Genomic DNA, 20,760 nt, shown 5'->3' with positions numbered 1-20,760 from the left:
GAGTTCCATAAAACGGCTTCTCCTTGATAACACTCCAAAAATTCTAATTCGCGCTCGTTAGACCACATAGCGAAACACGTCTACTCATAACCACTGTCAGCGGGCAACTGAATAAACGAGTGTGTACATGCTCGTTCTCGTTTTCCTTCACGAGACTTCACGAGACCCTTTGACTCGGGCGCAAAAAACCGACAAGCGGCCGAGACACACCGAGGCGAGAACGAGAGTGCGAGACGAGACGAGAGCACCATGTACATACTCGCTCTCGGCCGGTCTCGGGGTGTCTCGTCGAGTGTGTACAGCTGCCATTACATGGTTTTGGATTCCTAAACGTATTCTTTGGCTCCTACCATTCCTACCAAGGAATATTTCCTAGTCTATAGTGATCTGTGGAATATTTCCCGCCAAAGCCCAAACGCGACCATTGTATTTTTGTTATTGATTTTTTGACAGAAAGTAGAAACAGTCGAGTGAAAATGAAGCAGAACTTTGATTTGATTACGAAATAAGAATATAGTGAAAACTCCCAATAACATAGAAATATAACTAATTAAATTATTCCTTCTTTCTGTGTTGTATTTGTAGTTTGTTATAGTAGCCATTAGTTTAAAATATAATAAGTATTGATTGCCCTGCCCTGTCGGTAACCATGCAGCCAACCAGCTATCATTACCATGAATGAGTTATCGTAATTCGTATACAAATGTTTAAATAATTACTGTTACAATGGCTGCTAGAATAGCGAATACTAAACATCTAGCTATTTTAGCGGATAAAGGTGAGCCGTGTGCGTTTTGCAAAAGAAACTTCGATGACGAATCCATATACGGCAAGTTGTACAGCATCGGGGATATTCACTGCCATTATTTTTGTGCTGTAAGTGGAAAATATTAAATCTTATAACCTATACCAATGTTAATATATACTAGAGATAGACACTAGCGCATTAAAACTGAAGCGGACAAATGTGTATAACTTACCTAATCGGCCGATAGACGTCCACTGCTGGACGTACGCCTCTTGCATGGACCAAGCACAACAGTCTTGAGCCACCAGCATCCAGCGGTTCCCTGCAACCCGCTTGATATCCTCGCTCCGCCTAGTGGGGGTTGACCAACACTGCGTTTTCTGGTGCGAGGTCGCCATTCCAGCACCTTGAGACAAATGTGTATAATTTTATTTGATTTAATTTAAGTAAAGTTGTTAATTAAACAACAAACGTTATTTACATAAATATTGTCTACATTGTCGAGTTGTGTGTTCAGGAAGCGAGAAAACTATATATATATATATATATATATATATATATATATATAAATATATAATGGAATTAAAGACAAAATTGTGCATATGTACGCTATGTGGTGCCAAATTCAGATCACTATTTGTGGTGATTTTTCAGCGACATAACCTATCTATAATATTTTAGTCACCAGTGTGGCGACTGATTTTGTTTCTACAAATCCTTGGAAGATTATTGGAAATTTAAAAAAAAAATTATTATGCAGTTCTGCTCCTATACTTGGACTTTTCAACACCTTGAAGTTATGGGAAATACCCGAGCACCCTGTGCAATGTATAAAAACACTGAGACACTGGAAAACATCCATGCACATCACACAAATACTTTCCAGTAGTGGGAATCGAACCCACTGTGCTACGGGGCCATCCGATGATAATGATTTGATGTTATTTCAGTTACTGTTGATGATAATGATTTGATGTTATGTCAGTTACTGTTGATGATAATGATTTGATGTTATGTCAGTTACTGTTGATGATAATGATTTGATGTTATTTCAGTTACTGTTGATGATAATGATTTGATGTCATTTCAGTTACTGTTGATGATAATGATTTGATGTTATTTCAGTTACTGTTGATGATAATGATTTGATGTTATTTCAGTTACTGTTGATGATAATGATTTGATGTTATTTCAGTTACTGTTGATGATAATGATTTGATGTTATTTCAGTTACTGTTGGTGATAATAGTTTGATGTTATTTCAGTTACTGTTGGTGATAATAGTTTGATGTTATTTCAGTTACTGTTGGTGATAATAGTTTGATGTTATTTCAGTTACTGTTGGTGATAATAGTTTGATGTTATTTCAGTTACTGTTGATGATAATAGTTTGATGTTATTTCAGTTACTGTTGGTGATAATAGTTTGATGTTATTTCAGTTACTGTTGATAATGATTCGATGTTATTTCAGTTACTGTTGATAATGATTTGATGTTATTTCAGTTACTGTCCTGTTGCCTTATACAGAAGGGTCAGGATTATGAAGGCCTATTTGGATTCATGTACCCAGATATTATGGCAGAGGTTAAGAGAAGTAAGAAGCATGTAAGTATCTATACATTATTATAATTCACTCTTCCATTTGTCCTCTTTTATAATTTTAACAGTGTTAATAACCCAAAATGTAACCACAATGATGATGACTAGGTTTGAATATATTAATTTTTATGATACATTCGGGTAAATAAGGTCAATGTTAACTAATTTATACATAAAAAGCAAAGATTGTCTGGATATTTGCAAAATAAATAAGATTAAAAAATTTAAAAATGTATTAAATTTTTTTATCGTAATTAGATGAAAATTTATACAGTTTTAGCTCCCTTACTTTAAATGTGACATTTTTCAATAAATGAACTATAAACATAAACGCACAAATAACAATGATATTACTAATTTTAATAATACTAATTTTGTTTCATTTTGTATGGGGCGTTTTTCAGGGATCCGTGGCAGTGTTGCAAATCTGACCCTTTAAATCCCTGTAGCTCCAGAAGTAATGATCGCAGATACCCTGTTACTTTTACAAAATTGCTTTACTATTAGCATACTCCTAATTTATATACAACTAGCGGACGCCTGCGACTTCTTCCGCATGGAATTTAGTTTTTCACAAATCCCTCGGGAACCATGGATTTTTCCGTGATAAAAAGTAGTCTATGTGTTAATCCAGGCTATAATATATCTTAATACCAAATTTCAGCTAATTCGGTTCAGTAGTTGAGGCGTGAAAGAGTTCATATCATCAAAATCATCAGTTTTCGCAAATCTCGGGTAACCATGGATTTATTCGGAATAAAAAGTAGCCTATGTGTATCCAGAGTAAAATCTATTTCCATTCCAAATATCAGCTAAATCGCTTCAGTAGTAGCGGCGTTATAGAGTAACAAACATCCAAACATCCATACAAACTTTTGCATTTATAATATTAGTAGGATTTAAAAAACTGTCATCATCCCTACTATGGTGATAGCGTGGTTAGCTAGTATGACTTAAAGTGGAAAATGATTTTTAGAAATGCTCGTACTGCGGTCAAGAGGGTGCGACATTGGGTTGCAGTGTAGCGAAGTGCAAGAAGCAGTTCCACCTGCCCTGCGGCAGGGAGAGGCACGCCGTCTCGCTGTACTACGGGAACTATAAGTAAGTGGGATCTCACTAATAGACTTTTTTGTTTCCTTTTCTACCGGTCAGTACGGAACCGCTATGCATTTCATCGTATTCACTTTCTATTTATCATTTCTTTCTCTCTCTATCGTTTCAGTCTGTTCTCTTTCCTCTCTCAAATCAAATCAAATGAAATCAAAAATCATTTATTTCAAGTGGGCTCAGTTTACAAGCACTTTTGACACGTCAGTCGACTATTTGTAAAGATTCTACCACCGGTTCGGAAGGCAGATTCTGCTGAGAAGATACCGGCAAGAAACTCAACAGTTGCTCTTTTGAAAAAGTCATACAGTATTATAATTTACAATTGATAACAAATACAATTTATTATAGTTTTATTTCCTGTGTGAAGGTGGAAGCTGATCCAACGGCCTCCAAGCGCTTTTATCTCTAAGGAACTCATCAATGTTGTAGTAACCTCGACTAAGTAAATGTTTTTTAACACATTGCTTAAAGCTATGCATTGGCAGGTCCATCACAGTCTTGGGGATCTTGTTATAGAAGAGTACACCCAAACCTACAAAAGATTTTTTTACTCTTTGGAGACAATATGCAGAAATAACTAACTTATGCCCGTGTCTAGTAAGACGTGGGTTTAAATCTCCTTTTCGTTTGTACAAATTAATATTTTGTCTTACATAGAGTATACTGTTATATATATATTGACAGGCTACTGTTAGTATACCTATTTCTTTAAACTTTTGACGAAGGGACTCGCGTGATTTTAATTGATATATTGCTCGAATTGCTCTTTTTTGAAGTACAAATATAGATTGTATATCGGCAGCCTTGCCCCACAATAAAATACCGTAAGACATTACGCTGTGAAAGTACGCAAAATAATCATAATAGCCCTGAGCATCTGTGAGTACTTCCTCCATTCCTCCTACTCTGCTTTGGCCCCTCGGCCTCTGTTCTTAGAGATCAGCGCAGCCCGTACACTCGAAGATCGCATGTCTCGGGGTGTCCTCCTCGCCGCAGAAGTAGCAGTTTTCACTCGATATTTTGACAGCCTCCGTAGCGCAGTAGATTTAGAAAACAAAGGTCCTGAGTTCGATCTTCGGCTGGGCGATTTGAGATTTTGTTAATATTTTTTGTGTGGTAGATTTGTTTGTTCCAAGACTTTGCGCTTTTTTGGAGACAAAAATTTCCATTTTGAATATGCTACGGGAACGGGAACCACGCGGGTGAATCCGCGCGGCGACAGCTAGTGTACTATAATCCTTTTCAAATCGTCGTCATCAACCCATATTCGGCTCACTGCTGAACTCGAGTCTCCTCAGAATGAGAGGGTTTAGGCCAATAGTCCACCACGCTCGCCCAATGCGGATTGACAGAGCTCACACACGCAGAGAATTAAGAAAATTCTCTGGTATGCAGGTTTCCTCACGATGTTTTCCTTCACCGATTGAGACACGTGATATTTAATTTCTTATACAAATACAATTCCTTTTCAAATACAGCCCCTAAAAACAGGATATTTTGATTTTTTCAGATCATTCTGCGAGAAGCATGCGCCGAAACAGATAATCAGCCCCGCCATAATGGACATAGTCAAGGCCAGACTATCAAAAATGAAGAAGAAAAACAAAGGGAAATGTTTGCAGAAGAAAAAAGTTGGTGAAAGCACAACTGATACAGGTAAATAATGAAAGTTTATAGTACAGGAGCAAAGACGAATTAATGGGATGGTTCCTCAGACTAATTATTGTATAGGACCTGCTTCGCTAGACGTTATTTTTCTGTCAAAGTATATGATCAACGATCTAAACCGATTATAAAAACTGTATCTATAGAATCGATGTTAAATAGTTGTAATCGTTTTCGCCGGTTAAAGAGCTTTGAATTGTGTAAAAAACGGGCAAAAACTTCTAGTTTAGTATAAGATATATACCAAATCTAAGCTCGTTTTCCTCAGAAAATGACAGACAATTTTGTTCGTGACTATGAGTGCGATACAGGTCCTTCTACAATTGGTCTGAGGATGGTTCCAATCACAATATTACTGCTATGTTTGAAAATAATGTACTAATATGTTACATCTTTGGAATAAAATTCTATTATAAATGGTTGAGACAATAGGGAAAATAATCTAAAAGATAATAAAGAAGCAAGAACTTTTTTTTTTTTTGAGGAGCCGAAGATTCTTGCAGTTACTCGAGCGCGGCTGATTAACATTTTTTTTTTAATTTAATTTAATTTATTTATATTTTAGATTTATTTGTAATCAACAGCGTACCTATATTAACATTAAAAGATAAAAATGTTCTATAACTAACTAGGAGAACTATAACTGGAATTCAGTTTTTCACAAATCCCGCGGGAACCATGGATTTTTCTGGGATGAAAAGTAGCCTATGTGTTAATCCAGAGTAAAATCTATTTCCATTCCAAATTTCAGCCAAATCGCTTCAGTAGCGGCAGCGTAAAAGAGGAACAAACATACTTACACACTTACACACAAACTTTTGCCTTTATAATATTAGTGTGTTAAAAAAAGTGTGTCATCTCCGACGCACGAATGGAGTTTACTCTATCAGATCGACTGTCTAAATAGTGTATGTTGTCCCGCAGCATACACTGTGTACGTCTCAATACCTACGTCTGAAAAGTGAAAGGTGCGCAACCGAGGAGCAGCAGGCCGCTGGCACGGTAAAAGGTGCGCAGAATAGGTTGCGCACAAAAAACATAACGCTGTCATTCGTTCATCGAATTTTACTGCCTATATTTTTTTCATACCGGGGCTATGTATGAAAAATCGATTCTTAACACGTTCGCTGCGGAACGAGGTCAATTGACCTCGTAAGTCTAGCTTCAAGGGTTACGAGGTCGACGGACCTCGTACCACACCACATAAACTTTTAGTACGAGGTCAATTGACCTCGTACGTCTAGCTTCAAGGGTTACGAGGTCGACGGACCTCGTACCACACCACATAAAGTTTTAAGTCTATCTTCAAGGGTTACGAGGTCGACGGACCTTTTACCACACCACATAAAGTTTTAGTACGAGGTCAAAAAACCTCGTAATGCACCAGTGCAGAAAAATCAGTGCCGCAGCAAATGTTTTAAAGAGTAAACTCCAAAAACGTCTTCATATATATGAAGATAAGCGGACCCCGCTACCTTGGTCTTTCTAATTTGAGTTTGTTGTGGGCTCTTCTCGGACCAAGGCGCGTTTGGAACCCCCGTAACTTTAGTTTTAAGTTTTCGACTATTATTACCACCATTAGATTAAATTAAATTATGACATAATCTTGACCTTTCAAAAGTACTTGTAAACTAAGCCTATTCTATATATAATTCATTAATTTCAATTAGTTGAAATTTATGAATTTTTACTTTAGACTTTTTAATGCTAAAGCGTTAGCTTAAGCGTTCTATGTTCTGTTAGGAAAATGATGGGAAAACATTTTCAGAAAACGCAGAGGAGGAGCCGGTGTGTGTTATATGCTATGAGGCAGTGGAAGCTTTCCCATCGGCTAAAACGTTTTGGCCCCCATGTTGTGCCAGAGACGCTTGGTTCCACAGGCCTTGCCTACAGGTATTTCTTTTTCGTTTTTAGGGTTCCTTAATCATAATAATAATTCTTTATTTCAGGTTTTACACCCATTTAAAATACACAGATATACAAATAATAATTGAATAATAAATCTAAATTTAATACGTAATATATTTATTAATTATAATTTATTTATTTATTTGTAATGGCAACAATGACAGCATTATATATAAGTGAGTTACAAAATTCTTGGACTACTGCAGCCATCTTTTACAGTCATTCACAGCACTGCAGAGTCCGGTTAAAAACTTAAAGTAAAAGATTAACCTACAATCTAAAATAATTTACCAAAAATTTACAATAATAATAAAATAATTAAAATGTCAAAATCAAGAAAGTTTACAATATATATTCTTTTAAAAAAAAAATAATAAAAACAACTTATCATATTTACTTAACAACTTAATTTTATATATGGCACAACCTTGAATAAATAAAATTGAAAATTTTGCACAATCCCCGATAGTCATAAAATTATTAATCACACTCTCGATCAAGTCATCAATATTCTCTTTCAGTGCGCTTTCATTTGAGACCCCACTCGAGTATATTTGCACACATTCGGTTGTTCTTCCCCACTTTCACCCCCCACAACTAAACGGCTAAACCGATTTGCATCAAACATGTCTAAGAACACGGCCTCCATGGCGCAGTGGTATGCGCGGTGGATTTACAAGACGAATGTCCTGGGTTTGATCCCCGGCTGAATCGATTGAGGTTTTTTAATTGGTCCAGGTCTGACTGGGAGGCTTCGGCCGTGGCTAGTAACCACCCTATCGGCAAAGACTTACAGCCAAGCGATTTAGCGTTCCGGTACGATGTCGTGTAGAAACCGAAAGGGATGTGGATTTTCATCCTTCTCCATTGACCTCTTACAATAAAAGGACGCACAATCATGTAGAAAATTTCACTAAAAAACTGGCCAATTTTGCTTTGACAGTTTTAGAATTATTGGTAATGAAAATTATACATAAAGACATTTAAATATAGTCCAATCTATACTAATATTATAAAGCTGAAGAGTTTGTTTGTTTGTTTTTTTGATTAAACGCAATAATCTCAGGAACTACTGGTCCGATTTGAAAAATTCTTTCAGTGTTAGATAGCCCATTTATCGAGGAAGGCTATATATTATTCCCGTATTTTTATGGGAACGGGATCCACGCGGGTAAAACCGCGCGGTGTCAGCTAGTATTCAATAAAATCCCAAATTCAAAGTAAATTCAACCTTAAGGATTCAATTTAACGTTGAATTTGCAAATGCGACTACTTGAATTGAGTGCCAAGAGGTTGTGTTTGGCACTCATTGAGTGGAGACGTTTTTTGGTCGCCGATTGTGCATCCACTTTTAAATAGGAGATTGATGTCCTATTCCTAACAAGTTAGCCCGCTTCCATCTTAAATTGCATCCAGTTGCGTGCACAGGGTTGTCGATCAGGGTATGCACTAGTAAGAAATCTTAGGGAATATTTTTGTATAATAAGTATTAAGAAAAACATCTATTAGGGTATGCAGAACTTTGATCCATATATGAAGTGCACACTGATTGCATCATCACTTACCATCAGGTGAGATTGTAGTCAAGGGCAAGTTAGCCCTTGACTACAATCACATCAAAAGTCTAAGATGGAAGCGGGCTAACTTGTTAGGAGGAGGATGAAAATCCACACTCCTTTCGGTTTCTACACGGCATCGTACCGGAACGCTAAATCGCTTGGCGGTACGTCTTTGCCGGTAAGATGGTAACTAGCGACAGCCGAAGCCTCCCACCAGCCAGACCTGGACAAATTAAAAAAAAAATTGCTCAGCCGGGGAAGGAACCCAGGACCTCCGTCTTGTAAATCCACCGCGCATACCACTGCGCCACGGAGGCCGTCAAAAAAAATGTTAATTTTTTTTTTCAGCGCATGGCTTTAAGTGCAGGCGTACATTACCTGAAGTGTCCACTCTGTAACGATAAAGTCACCTTTACAGCGGTGGTGCACTCTCAGGGATATTATATACCTGACAGGTAAGTTTATAGCCTTATAGCCGTGATAGCTCAGTGGATATGACCCCTGCCTCCGATTCCGGAGGGTGTGGGTTCGAATCCTGTCCGGTGCATGCATTTCTAACTTTTCAGTTGTGTGCATTTTAAGAAGTTAAATATCACGTGTCTCAAACGGTGAAGGAAAACATCGTGAGGAAACCTGCATACCAGAGAATTATCATAATAGATGGATGATGACAGTTTTTTAAATTGTATATAAATTAAGAGTATACTAATAGTAAAGCAATTTTGTAAAAGTAACAGGGTATCTGCGATCATTACTTTCGGAACTACAGGGATTTATAGGGTCAGATTTGCGGCGCTGCCGCGGATCCCTGAAAAACGCCCCATACAATATGGTACGAACTAATGACGTCTTGGCAATTAATGATCGTTAGATTTGTATGTGCGTTCAAACAAAATTACTAATATCTTTATTATTTGTGCGTTTATGTTTATAGTTCATGTATTAATAAATGTCACATTTAATGTAAGGAAGCTAAAACTGTATGAATTTTCATGTAATTACGATAAAAGAGTTTTAGTATAGATTTTGAAATTTTATAAATCTTACTTATTTTGCAAAAATCAATATATTCAAACCTAGTCATCATCCCCATTTTCTTAATTCTCTGCGTGTGTGAAGTCTGCCAATCCGCATTGGGCCAGCGTGGTGGACTATTACCCTAACCTCATTCTGAGAGACTCGTGCTCAGCAGTGAGCCGAATAGGGGTTAATAATGACAAATAAAAAATAAAAAAGATTTTTTATCCCAGTACTAATATACAATTTTGTGACAATTATCTACTTTTTAGAAAAAAATAGTATGTAAGTAACTATTTTTTTATAATTTATATGTGTATATATGTATATATATATATATATATATTGATAGAATCCCCCTCAGGTAAAGGCCTTCTCCAAGGATTTCCACTTTTCCCGGTCATTAGCGATTTGTAGCCATTATGGGCCTGCATTTTTTTAATATCATCGTCCCATCTAGAGTATGGTCTACCTCTGTAGCGATTGCCCGCTGGACCTTTCCATGATGTCACGGTTTTGTCCATCTTTTGTCTTTTCTGGCTATATGCCCAGCCTCAGACCAATTATTGTATAGGACCTGCCTCGCTAGACGTTACTTTTCTGTCAAAGTATATGATCAACGATCTAATACGATTATAAACTGTCTCTATAGTATCGACGTTCAATAGTTGTAATCGTGTTCGTCGGTTAAAGAGCTCCGTAAAAATACCTTTTTGTGTAATTGAATTGTGTAAAAAACGGGCAAAAACTTCTAGTTTAGTATAAGATATATATATCGTTTTCTTCAGAAGATGACAGACAATTTTGTTCGTGACTATGAGTACGATACAGGTCCTTCTATAATTGGTCTGAGTGCCCAGCCCATTTTCATTTTGATTTTTGGCTGTGTGTTACAGCATCTATGGATTTGATCGCAGATCTTATTTGTAGTGTGATTTATTTTTTGTATTTTGTTTTTTTTTTTTATTGTTTACAAGTTAGCCCTTGACTACAATCTCACCTGACGGTAAGTGATGATGTAGTCTTAGATGGAAGCGGGCTAACTTGTAAGGAGGAGGAATAAAATCACACACCCCTTTCGGTTTGTACACGGCATCGTACCGGAACGCTAAATCGCTTGGCGGTACGTCTTTGCCGGTAGGGTGGTAACTAGCCATGGCCGAAGCCTCCAATTAAGAAAATCCAGCCAGACCTGGACCAATTAAGAAAATCTCAATCTGCCCAGCCGGGGATCGAACCCAGGACCTCCGTTTTGTAAATAGGCCGTGTTAATGTTAAGTTTTTTTTTTTTTATAATCACAAATAACGTATAACTTGTCCAGAGACGCGGCATGGGAGCTAGAACAGAACGCCTTCTCTGGTATGTACGAACGGCGCGTGGAGTGTCTCGCCGAAGTATGCAAGTGCCCTAATGGACGGAACTACGATGCCAACTCTGGGTAAGTTTGCCCCGCGTGGTTCCCGTCCCCGTAGGAATACGGGGGTAACATATAGCCTGTAGCCTTCCTCGATAAATGGGCTATCTAACACTGGAAGAATTTTTCAAATCGGACCAGTAGTTCCTGAGATTAGCGCGTACAAAAAATCTCTTCAGGTTTATGATATTAGTATAGATTTTTTTTTTAATATTTGCCTTTTTTTATAATATGCCCAATATTAACCCTCCAACTAGTCGACAAAGACTGTGTTAGGAGTGGGGACAATAGACCAACAAGGCGGGGATCGAACCACCACCCCTCGGTGATGAGTCCGACCGCTTTACCGTTGAGTTTTTGAAGCTTTTTGTAGAAAATCATGTGTTCTGCAAAGTTATTATTATTCTAACATCAATAGTTTTTGCAGCGCACGCCGTGTAAACAAAACTTTTGTACACCTTGGGTTACATTATTGGAATTTCAGGAAGGATCCCTAATTTTTTTGAAAATGTAATATAGCCTATAGCCTTTCTCGATAAATGGGCTATCTATCACTGAAAGTATTTTTCAAATCGGACCAGTAGTTCCTGAGATTAGCGCGTTCAAACAATCAAACAAACTCTTCAGCTTTATAATATTAGTATAGATTTGGCTTCACCTTATTGCACAAAAATCACTCGTACTACAATAGCCCACATTACTTGACAAGGGCTAAAAAAACTATTTTCTACCTTCTTTTCCAGTATATGGGACGTAAAGCTGTGCGTGCTTTGCGGGAGCCCGGGGGTGCACGCGGGGTGCACCACAGCGGAGCACCACGTGTGCGCGGTGTGCACCCCCGCCGCGCCGGACCCGCCGCGCCTGGCGGTCATCGACTCCGGTGAGACTCGTAATTTTTTTTTTTTTTTCTCAATCTCACCTGATGGTAAGTGATGATGCAGTCTAAGATGAAAGCGGGCTAGCTTGTTACGAGGAGGATGATGAAAATCCACACCCCTTTTCGGTTTCTACACGGCATCGTACCGGAACGCTAAATCGCTTGGCGGTACGTCTTCGCCGGTAGGGTGGTAACTAGCCACGGCCGAAGCCTCCCACAAGCCGGACCTGGACAAATTAAGAAAATCTCAATCTGCCCAGCCGGGGATCGAACCCAGGACCTCCGTCTTGTATATCCACCGCGCATACCACTGCGCCACGGAGGCCTACTTGAAATAAATGAATTTTGATTGTTTCCAGTATCGCTTCCAAGGCACAGTCAAGACACACAGCAAACAAGATCAGGAGGCTTCATGCCGTGTAGGATGTCCATAAGGCGGACTAAACCGAGACACGTCCTACTTGCTGAGTAAGTTGTTGTAATAATAATAATATTATATGTATTTATTGGTGATGCGCCGACTAGTCGGTAAAGCCGACTAATCGGCGAAATCGCCGACTCGGCTTTAACTAAACTTAAGTTTTTTTTTTTTTGCAATTGCACGTTGTAGAGTCAACATCTCCTGAGGATGCTCCGGTTTCGGGGTGAAACGTACGTAGAGAGTATTTTGTCGGACCTGGGTGACGTTGTCGCATGGGTTCGTCGACTTTTCGCGGATGATAGCAAAATAAATAAATCATTAATCATGATGAACTTCCGCAAAGTAACGCCTGCTTCTATCCAATATATAATACGACGTTCGACGGCCTCCGTGGCGCAGTGGTATGCGCGGTGGATATACAAGACGGAGGTCCTGGGTTCGATCCCCGGCTGGGCAGACTGAGATTTTCTTAATTTGTCCAGGTCTGGCTGGTGGGAGGCTTCGGCTGTGGCTAGTTACCACCCTACCGGCAAAGACGTACCGCCAAGCGATTTGGCGTTACGGTACGATGCCGTGTAGAAACCGAAAGGGGTGTGGATTTTCATCCTCCTTCTAACAAGTTAGTCCGCTTCCATCTTAGACTACATCATCACTTACCATCAGGTGAGATTGTAGTCAAGGGCTAACTTGTATTTTTTTGCGTATCTAAGTAAATTTATGTATTTTTCATTTGGCCTTATATATATTTACTAGCGGACGCCCGCGACTTCGTCCGCGTTAAACTCGATGTAAACTTTCAACTACCCCTACCCAACTCTACCCCCCACCCTACCCCTAGGATTTAGGGGTTGGCCTATTCTCATAGATACCGGATAAACACAAAAAATTTCATCAAACTCGGTCAAGCCGTTTCGGACATACGCGACTTAAATCCAAGATAGCGGACGTCCAAGATGGTGGTCAGGCTATTTGAAATTCACCCCTCTGATATGGATATCAAATGAAAGGGTTTGCTGTCAGAAATACGAAAAAAATACGCGACTTAAATCCAAGATGGCAGACATCAAAGATGGCGGACTGGCTTTTTGAAATCCACTCCCATCATATGGATATCAAATGAAAAGGTTTGCTGTCAGGAATACGAAAAAGATACGCGACTTAAATCCAAGATGGCGGACTAGCTTTTTGAAATCCACCACCATCATATGAATATCAAATGAAAGGGTTTGCTGTCAGGAATACGAAAAAAATACGCGACTTAAATCCAAGATGGCGGACGTCCAAGATGGTGGACAGGCTATTTGAAAATGACATGGATATTTTAGTGCGTGCTAAAAGCGTTTTTTTTTTAGTATTTTAAACTATTTTATATTAAAAAAAAAAAATTATTTTCAGCTTAACGCGTTTACCGCGCCCATCTTGTTCGTCACAAAACAATGGAGTCAGTACACGAGATGACGACAATAATGGAAACCAATCAGGTAAAGTTATGCTTTACAAGTTAGCCCTTGACTACAATCTCACCTGATGGTAAGTGATAATGCAATCTAAAATGGAAGCGGACTAGTTTGGCAAATTCGTTGATGACACTCCCATGATATGCGGGCGACGGGGGGAAATCGTGCGTGCGGGGAAGTGAGGTGCATCAGTCGTGGATTTTTCATTCATCGCTACACGCCTCCCAGCCCGCGCGGATCATCTGGAGTGTTAGGAACGAAGTTGCCAACTTAGTTGTAAGATGAAAATCCACACCCATTTCGGTTTCTACACGACATCGTACTGGAACGCTAAATCGCTTACGTATTTGCTGGTTAGTAACTAGCCAGACCAGTGGCGTGCACAAGGTTTTTAACTAGGGTCTGCACATTAGGTTCAAATTACACAAAATGGAAAAATCCTTCTCCAAAACTGGCACATAATGAATCCTCAGGGTAAGCATTGCGTTTATGCATCTATGAAATGCACACCACTGAGCCAGACCTGGACTAATTAAGAAAATCTCAGTCTAGCCGGGGATCGAACCCAGGACTTCAGTCTTGTAAATTCACCGCGCATACCACTGCGCCACGGAGGCCGTCAAAAGCTTTATTTATTCATTTACGGAAAAGGCAAAGGTACATGTCTTCATAACTAGAGGACACCCGCGAGTCTGTTTTGTTCGTCCGCCCTTAGAGTCCTTAGTCTTTAATCCGGCCCTGTCGCAAAATTTGTTCTTAGTGAATACCTAATAACTATAAACTACCTCCCTACCAAATTTCGGCTTTGTACATCAAACGGTTCTCGAGATTTCGTGACGAATAACCTTTCGCATGTATACATTAAGATTAAAGTCTGGAACGGCTAAACCGATTTTAATGGTACTTTCACTGAAAGATAGAGGACATTAGACTTAGACCTCTTTAATCCGGCCCTTACAGTAGTATCGCTGTAAAAATGGAGTATCTTCTCCCGTTTTCCCAACATTACCCTTCACTGCTCTGCTCCTATTGATCGTAGCGTGATGAAAAGTATACTATAACCTGCCCAGGAGTATGAAGAATAATTGTACCAAGTTTTGTTAAAATCCATCGAGTAGTTTTTGTTTCTATAACGAACATACAGACAGACAGACAGACAAAATTACTGATTGCATTTTTGGCATCAGTATCGATCACTAATCATCCCCTGATAGTTATTTTGGAAATATATTTCATGTACAGAATTGACCTCTCTACAGATTTATTATAAGTATAGAAGATTGTATTATAATATTACTAGCTGACGCCGCGCGGTTTCACCCGCGTGGTTCCCGTTCCCGTGGGAATATCGGGATAATATATAGTCTATAGCCTTCCTCGATAAATAGGCTATCTAACACTGAAAGAATTTTTCAAATCGGACCAGTAGTTCCTGAGATTAGCGCGTTCAAACAAACAAACAAACAAACAAACTCTTCAGCTTTATAATATTAGTATAGATATTATTATTATATTTCAGCAAACACAACCAGAAGTCGTGAGGAGCTCAACCTGAGGACCCCCAAACGTCCCAACCCCAACCACACAGACCCCGTACAACCCGCAGACCCCGTACCCAAGCAACCGGAGAACGATCTGCTGTCACCGTTGAAACTATTGAAACAGGGTCTCATCGAGAAGATATCAGTCACTGAAGCTGATAAGATTATATTTGAACCTTCATTGATGGAACAGATCAGGAAAAAGTTTTCCAAACCCCGGCCTTTGTGTGTTAAAAGGAAAATGATTAGGTAAGTCAAAAAGGTTCTGGGTTCGATCCCCAGCTGGGTCAATTGAGATTTTCTTAAAGAATAAAAAAAAAAAACACTCGGAACAAAGGCCCAGCCTCCATACAAAATTAGAACATGTCCTTTGATATGAGTCAATTACCCTAATTTTGACTTTTTTTTTTTAATTCTTGTACAAGCCTTTGGCTACAATCTCACCTTATGGTAAGTGATCATGCAGTCTAAGATGGAAGCGGCCTAACTTGTTAGGAGGATGATGAAAATCCACACCCCTTTCGATTTCTACACGGCATCGTACCGGAACGCTAAATCCCTTGGCGGTACGTCTTTGCCGGTAGGGTGGTAACTAGCCACGGCGGAAGCCTCCCACCAGCCAGACCTGGACTAATTAAACGACAAAGGTGCATGGAGGCCATTGGATCAGCTTCCACCTTCACACAGGAAATAAAACTACAAGAAATTGTAATTTAATTGTTATCAATTGTAAATTATAATACTGTATGACTTTTTCAAAAGAGCAACTGTTGAGTTTCTTGCCGGTATCTTCTCAGCAGAACCTGCCTTCCGAACCGGTGGTAGAATCTTTACAAATAGTCAACTGACGTGTCAAAAGTGCTTGTAAACTGAGCCTACTTGAAATAAATGAATTTTGAATTTTGAATTTTGAAAATCTCAATATGCCCAGCCGGGGATCGAACCCAGGAGTGAGGAGGAGTGTCATATAAGCAAAACAAATTATATTTATCATAAAAGAACAAAATATATTAAAGGGCTTAAAACATAAAATTTAAAAAAAACCCGCTTTTTTTTTATAAATTATACAAAATGAAATTTTTTCATTAGCAGATTTATAAAATTTAAAATCATGTATTTTTCAAATTTTCGTCGTCTTTTTTGTGACGTCACAATGTTACTTAATGTTTGTAAAGGATTTGTTATAGTGACGTCATGAAACAGTTGAAATATAGACTGTCATGGCCGACAGGCGTTTTGGCTCATCATCATCAACCCATATTCGGCTCACTGCTGAGCACGAATCTCCTCTCAGAATGAGAGGGGTTAGGCCAATAGTCCACCACGCTGGCCCAATGCGGATTGGCAGACTTCACACACGCAGAGAATTAAGAAAATTCTCTGGTATGCAGATTTCCTCACGATGTTTTCCTTCACCGTTTGAGACGCGTGATATTTAATTTCTTAAAATGCACACAACTGAAAAGTTGGAGGTGCATGCCCCGGACCGGATTCGAACCCACACCCTCCGAATCAAAGGCAGAGGTCATATCCACTGGGCTATCACGGTTATAAAATTGAAGAATTTGTACGTCAACACAACCCATCTTACAATGGAATTCATAGACGTTGTAGGGGCACCCCCAGGGGATTATTCACACGCCGAGTGTCAAATTCTCAAACAAATAGAGGTTAAATTCGACACTGACGGCTGAATGATCCCCTGGGGGTGCCCCTACAACGTCTATGAATTTCACTGGTAAAGTGAGAATAAACTGATTTTTTTTTTTTTACAGCGACATAATAAGTGAGATTCTGAACTATGCAGAAAATGAACCTAATATCGTCATGGACATGAAGAATTCTACCGACATTGGAAATGATGAGGTAATAACTACAGATTAATTAAAAATAGGCAGATAGAGCTGAACTACCTCAGACCAATTATTGTATAGGACTTGCCTCGCTTGATTTTACTTTTCTGTCAATGTATATGATCAACGATCTAATGCGATTATAAAAACTGTCTCTATAGAATCGATATTAAATAGTTGTAATCGTGTTCGTCGGTTAAAGAGCTCCGTAAAAATACCTTTTTGTGCAATTGAATTGTGTAAAAAACGGGCAAAAACTTCTAGTTTAGTATAAGATATATACCAAATCTAAGCTCGTTTTCCTCAGAAAATGACAGACAATTTTGTTCGTGACTGTGAGTGCGATACAGGTCCTTCTATAATTGGTCTGAGTGAACTACCACTGAACACGATGGTGTCGTCCACATAACAAAATTTAAAAACAAATACTTTATCATACAGAGTGAGTCTTTACAAGCAGTGTCGTGAAGCCGCTGAAACCCATTAAAAAAAAAAACAAACGTCACTCGTCTCCTTGACATTTTTTTTTTATTCTTTACAAGTTAGAGTTTTGACGGTCTCCGTGGCGCAGTGGTATGCGCGGTGGATTTAAAATGAAGACGGATTTGAAGACGGAGCTCCTGGGTTCGATCCCCGGCTGCGCAGATTGAGATTTTCTTAATTTGTCCAGGTCTGGCTGGTGGGAGGCTTCGGCCGTGGCTAGTTACCACCCTACCAGCAAAGACGTACCGCCAAGCGATTTAGCGTTCCGGTACGATGCCGTGTAGAAACCGAAAGGGGTGTGGATTTTCATCCTCCTCCTAACAAGTTAGCCCGCTTCTATCTTGGACTGCATCATCACTTACCATCAGGTGAGATTGTAATCAAGGGCTAACTTGTAAAGAATAAAAAAAAAAAACGTTGATACAAAATGCTATGCAATAGCTTTACCGCGGCAATCCCCGAGTTTTTTTAGTTTTTGTGAACGGTTTTCAAAATATTTCAAAACATAAAATGCCATTTTTCTTGAATAATATTGAAAGTTACTGATGCGACGCTTCGTGTCGTACTGACTCGAGAATGTATTCGTTTTTGAATTTTGTATTTGTGACGGGTACGACACCGTCGTGTTCCCTGCTCTCTGTCTATCTTTTTAATCTGTGAGATAAGGTTCTTAGTTCTAAGATTTTGTATGTTTTTATATGTTTGTTGCAATAAAGATATTCAAATAAATAATTTCTTACAGGGACCTATAGAGGATGTAACTAATGAACATAAAAATATATCAGACACCAATATGAAAACTCCTTGCCCAGAAGAAATACCAATACAAAACCAAAAAGACACTGAAACTTTGGGAAACACAACAAAATATATAAGTGAAAATGCGAATTTGACACCTAAAAAACCTGAAAGCTTAGAGGATGAATCGTCTAGTAGTCCATTTCAATTGCCCCCAGAATTTATCGCAGACTCAAGCAATAGTCTCCCTATAACCGATACGCCAAAGAAATTGAAGAAGGTCAACATACAAAACGATTCAATGGAAATATCTGAAAACAACCAAATTGTCAACATAGATTTGGTCGAAAATGGCGCCCCAGAAGACCACAAATTATCGGAAACCAAATGCTTATTCAAACTGAATCCACTTAATAAAGATATGTTACACAAAAACGTCGATATTGATTTGGAGAGTTTCAAAAATCAATATCTGAATGAAGTGGATAGGAAAATCAATATTAAATTCGAACGTACACATGAAAGTACAAATGAAAGAAGTCCACTGAAAGGTAGTACAGCGGTAGACTTAAATAATACAAGAAAACCGCCAAAACGAAAACTACCATCGAGACACGATGTTGCCAATAAGAAGAGAAAAACTACCAAAACGGTACGAAAACTTAAAAATAAATACAAACTCCGTACTAATGACAGAGAAAGTGATACTGCTGGACAATCGAATAATAAAGAGAATACAATAAAAAGAAGATCTAAAAAACGATATTCAGTCCGTAAAGATGACAAAGATGAGGGTGGTGTGAAAAAAGAACGTTTAAGTCATAAGGACGGTGTCAAAAAGAGGAAATACAAAAGAAAACACACTAAACTGTCGATTAACAATAGAAATATAAAACTCAAAATAAGATTCCAATCTAGTGAATTAAATTTAAAAATCACTAAATCTAAAAGGTCTAGAAGAGTTAAAAAGGAGAGTCCTAAAGTGTTGAAACAATACATATTACAGTATCCGGCCGATCACAAGCCGCTGAAGGATTACATTGTCAGACCTGATACAGATGTCATACCGATACTAAAGAAAAAAATCAAAAGTGAGATGTTGACTGATAATTTAAAACAGACGTCTATTATTAACTTTTTTAAAGTTTCTCCTAAAAACTAATTTATTTTTTCAAATCTTCCAACTACTTAACGGGTATAATCGTATAAAAAATCTTAGTTACGTGTAGTACATAGAATAAGGATCCGAAATATATCGATATTAATTAATAAGGATGTCTTATACAACTTAATTTAGAAGTCTTTTTTTTTTAATTTTCCAAGCGTCAAAAACGCTGTCGTTTATTTTGTGACGTCACAATGTTACTTGAAATACTAAACGTCAAACCAATAGGGTAGTTGACTCATATAAAATCGTGTAGTGTTGTGTAGTACATAGAATAAGAATTTATATCGATATTAATAATTAATAAAGATTTCGTATAAAACTTAATTAAGAATTCCAGTTTTTTTTAATTTTCCAAACGGCAAAAATGCTGTTATCCATTTTGTGACTCCCCAATATTACTTGAACGTTAAACTAATTGTTAACTAATATTTTTGCCAAACTCTCCTTTTGTAAGGTATTTGTTAATGTGACGGCATGAAACAGTTGAAATATAGACCATCATGGCCGATAGGCGTTTAGGTTCGTATTGTCAAAAAGATATTTGAAAATTTGATCTTGCATGTAAACACGTCTCAAAAAAAACGATGTTTTTTATTTCAATCTAGTAGAATGATAATGAACTATTTAAGACCATTTAAAAAAAGTGTCAGATAGCCTGTAAGTTACTCCACGATAATATGTTACATTAAATATAAGATAGCTACTAGTAGTTCGTAAATTTACATAAGACTACTCATTCGCATATGTAGAGTATGTAGTGGACTATCGTATTCATAATATTACACACATTGCCACAACGCAACCAGTAGTTTAGACATTGCCTAGGCATTGTATAGAATACCTAGATAGATAGGAAGATATTTTTTACAGTGTATAGTGAAAATTTTTCTTTTGGTGATTCTGTATCGTTAATATATTTAATTTATTCGCATTATGCTTAGGCTTAATTTCAATATGTATTTTGTGGAATAATTAATAAATAAAACAATTTTAGTACCAGTCTGGTACTCTTAATGATATGTATTTTTATTTCTATTTCTGACTACTATATCTATGCTAATGTTATAAATGCGAAAGTAAGTCTGTATGTCTGTTACCTTTTCACGGCTAAATGGGTGAACCGATCAAGATGAATTTTGGTATAACGGTAAATGGGACCTTGGAGCAAAACTAGGGTACTTTTTGACCCTAAAATATAAA

At 38.1% G+C, this 20,760-nt stretch overlaps 1 protein-coding gene across 1 annotated transcript; it reads left to right on the top strand.

Annotated features, from left to right (window-relative positions):
• The first annotated feature begins 381 nt into the window (after positions 1-381).
• On the top strand, positions 382-20,575 carry LOC112050690 (uncharacterized). Its single transcript, XM_024089009.2, has 13 exons — positions 382-876; positions 2,253-2,354; positions 3,325-3,449; positions 4,969-5,114; positions 6,892-7,016; positions 8,939-9,045; positions 10,930-11,046; positions 11,766-11,902; positions 12,259-12,367; positions 13,716-13,801; positions 15,297-15,567; positions 17,094-17,184; positions 18,397-20,575. The coding sequence occupies exons 1-13, from the start codon at positions 727-729 to the stop codon at positions 19,552-19,554; spliced, it is 2,724 nt and encodes a 907-aa protein (XP_023944777.1). The 5' UTR covers positions 382-726; the 3' UTR covers positions 19,555-20,575.
• Positions 20,576-20,760: the final 185 nt, after the last annotated feature.

The sequence above is a fragment of the Bicyclus anynana genome, chromosome 27 (assembly GCF_947172395.1).
Source record: "Bicyclus anynana chromosome 27, ilBicAnyn1.1, whole genome shotgun sequence".
Classification (NCBI taxonomy): Eukaryota; Metazoa; Arthropoda; class Insecta; order Lepidoptera; family Nymphalidae; genus Bicyclus; species Bicyclus anynana.
The sequence above is the reverse complement of the archived record's forward strand: the minus strand, read 5'-3'. Positions and strand labels throughout refer to the sequence as shown.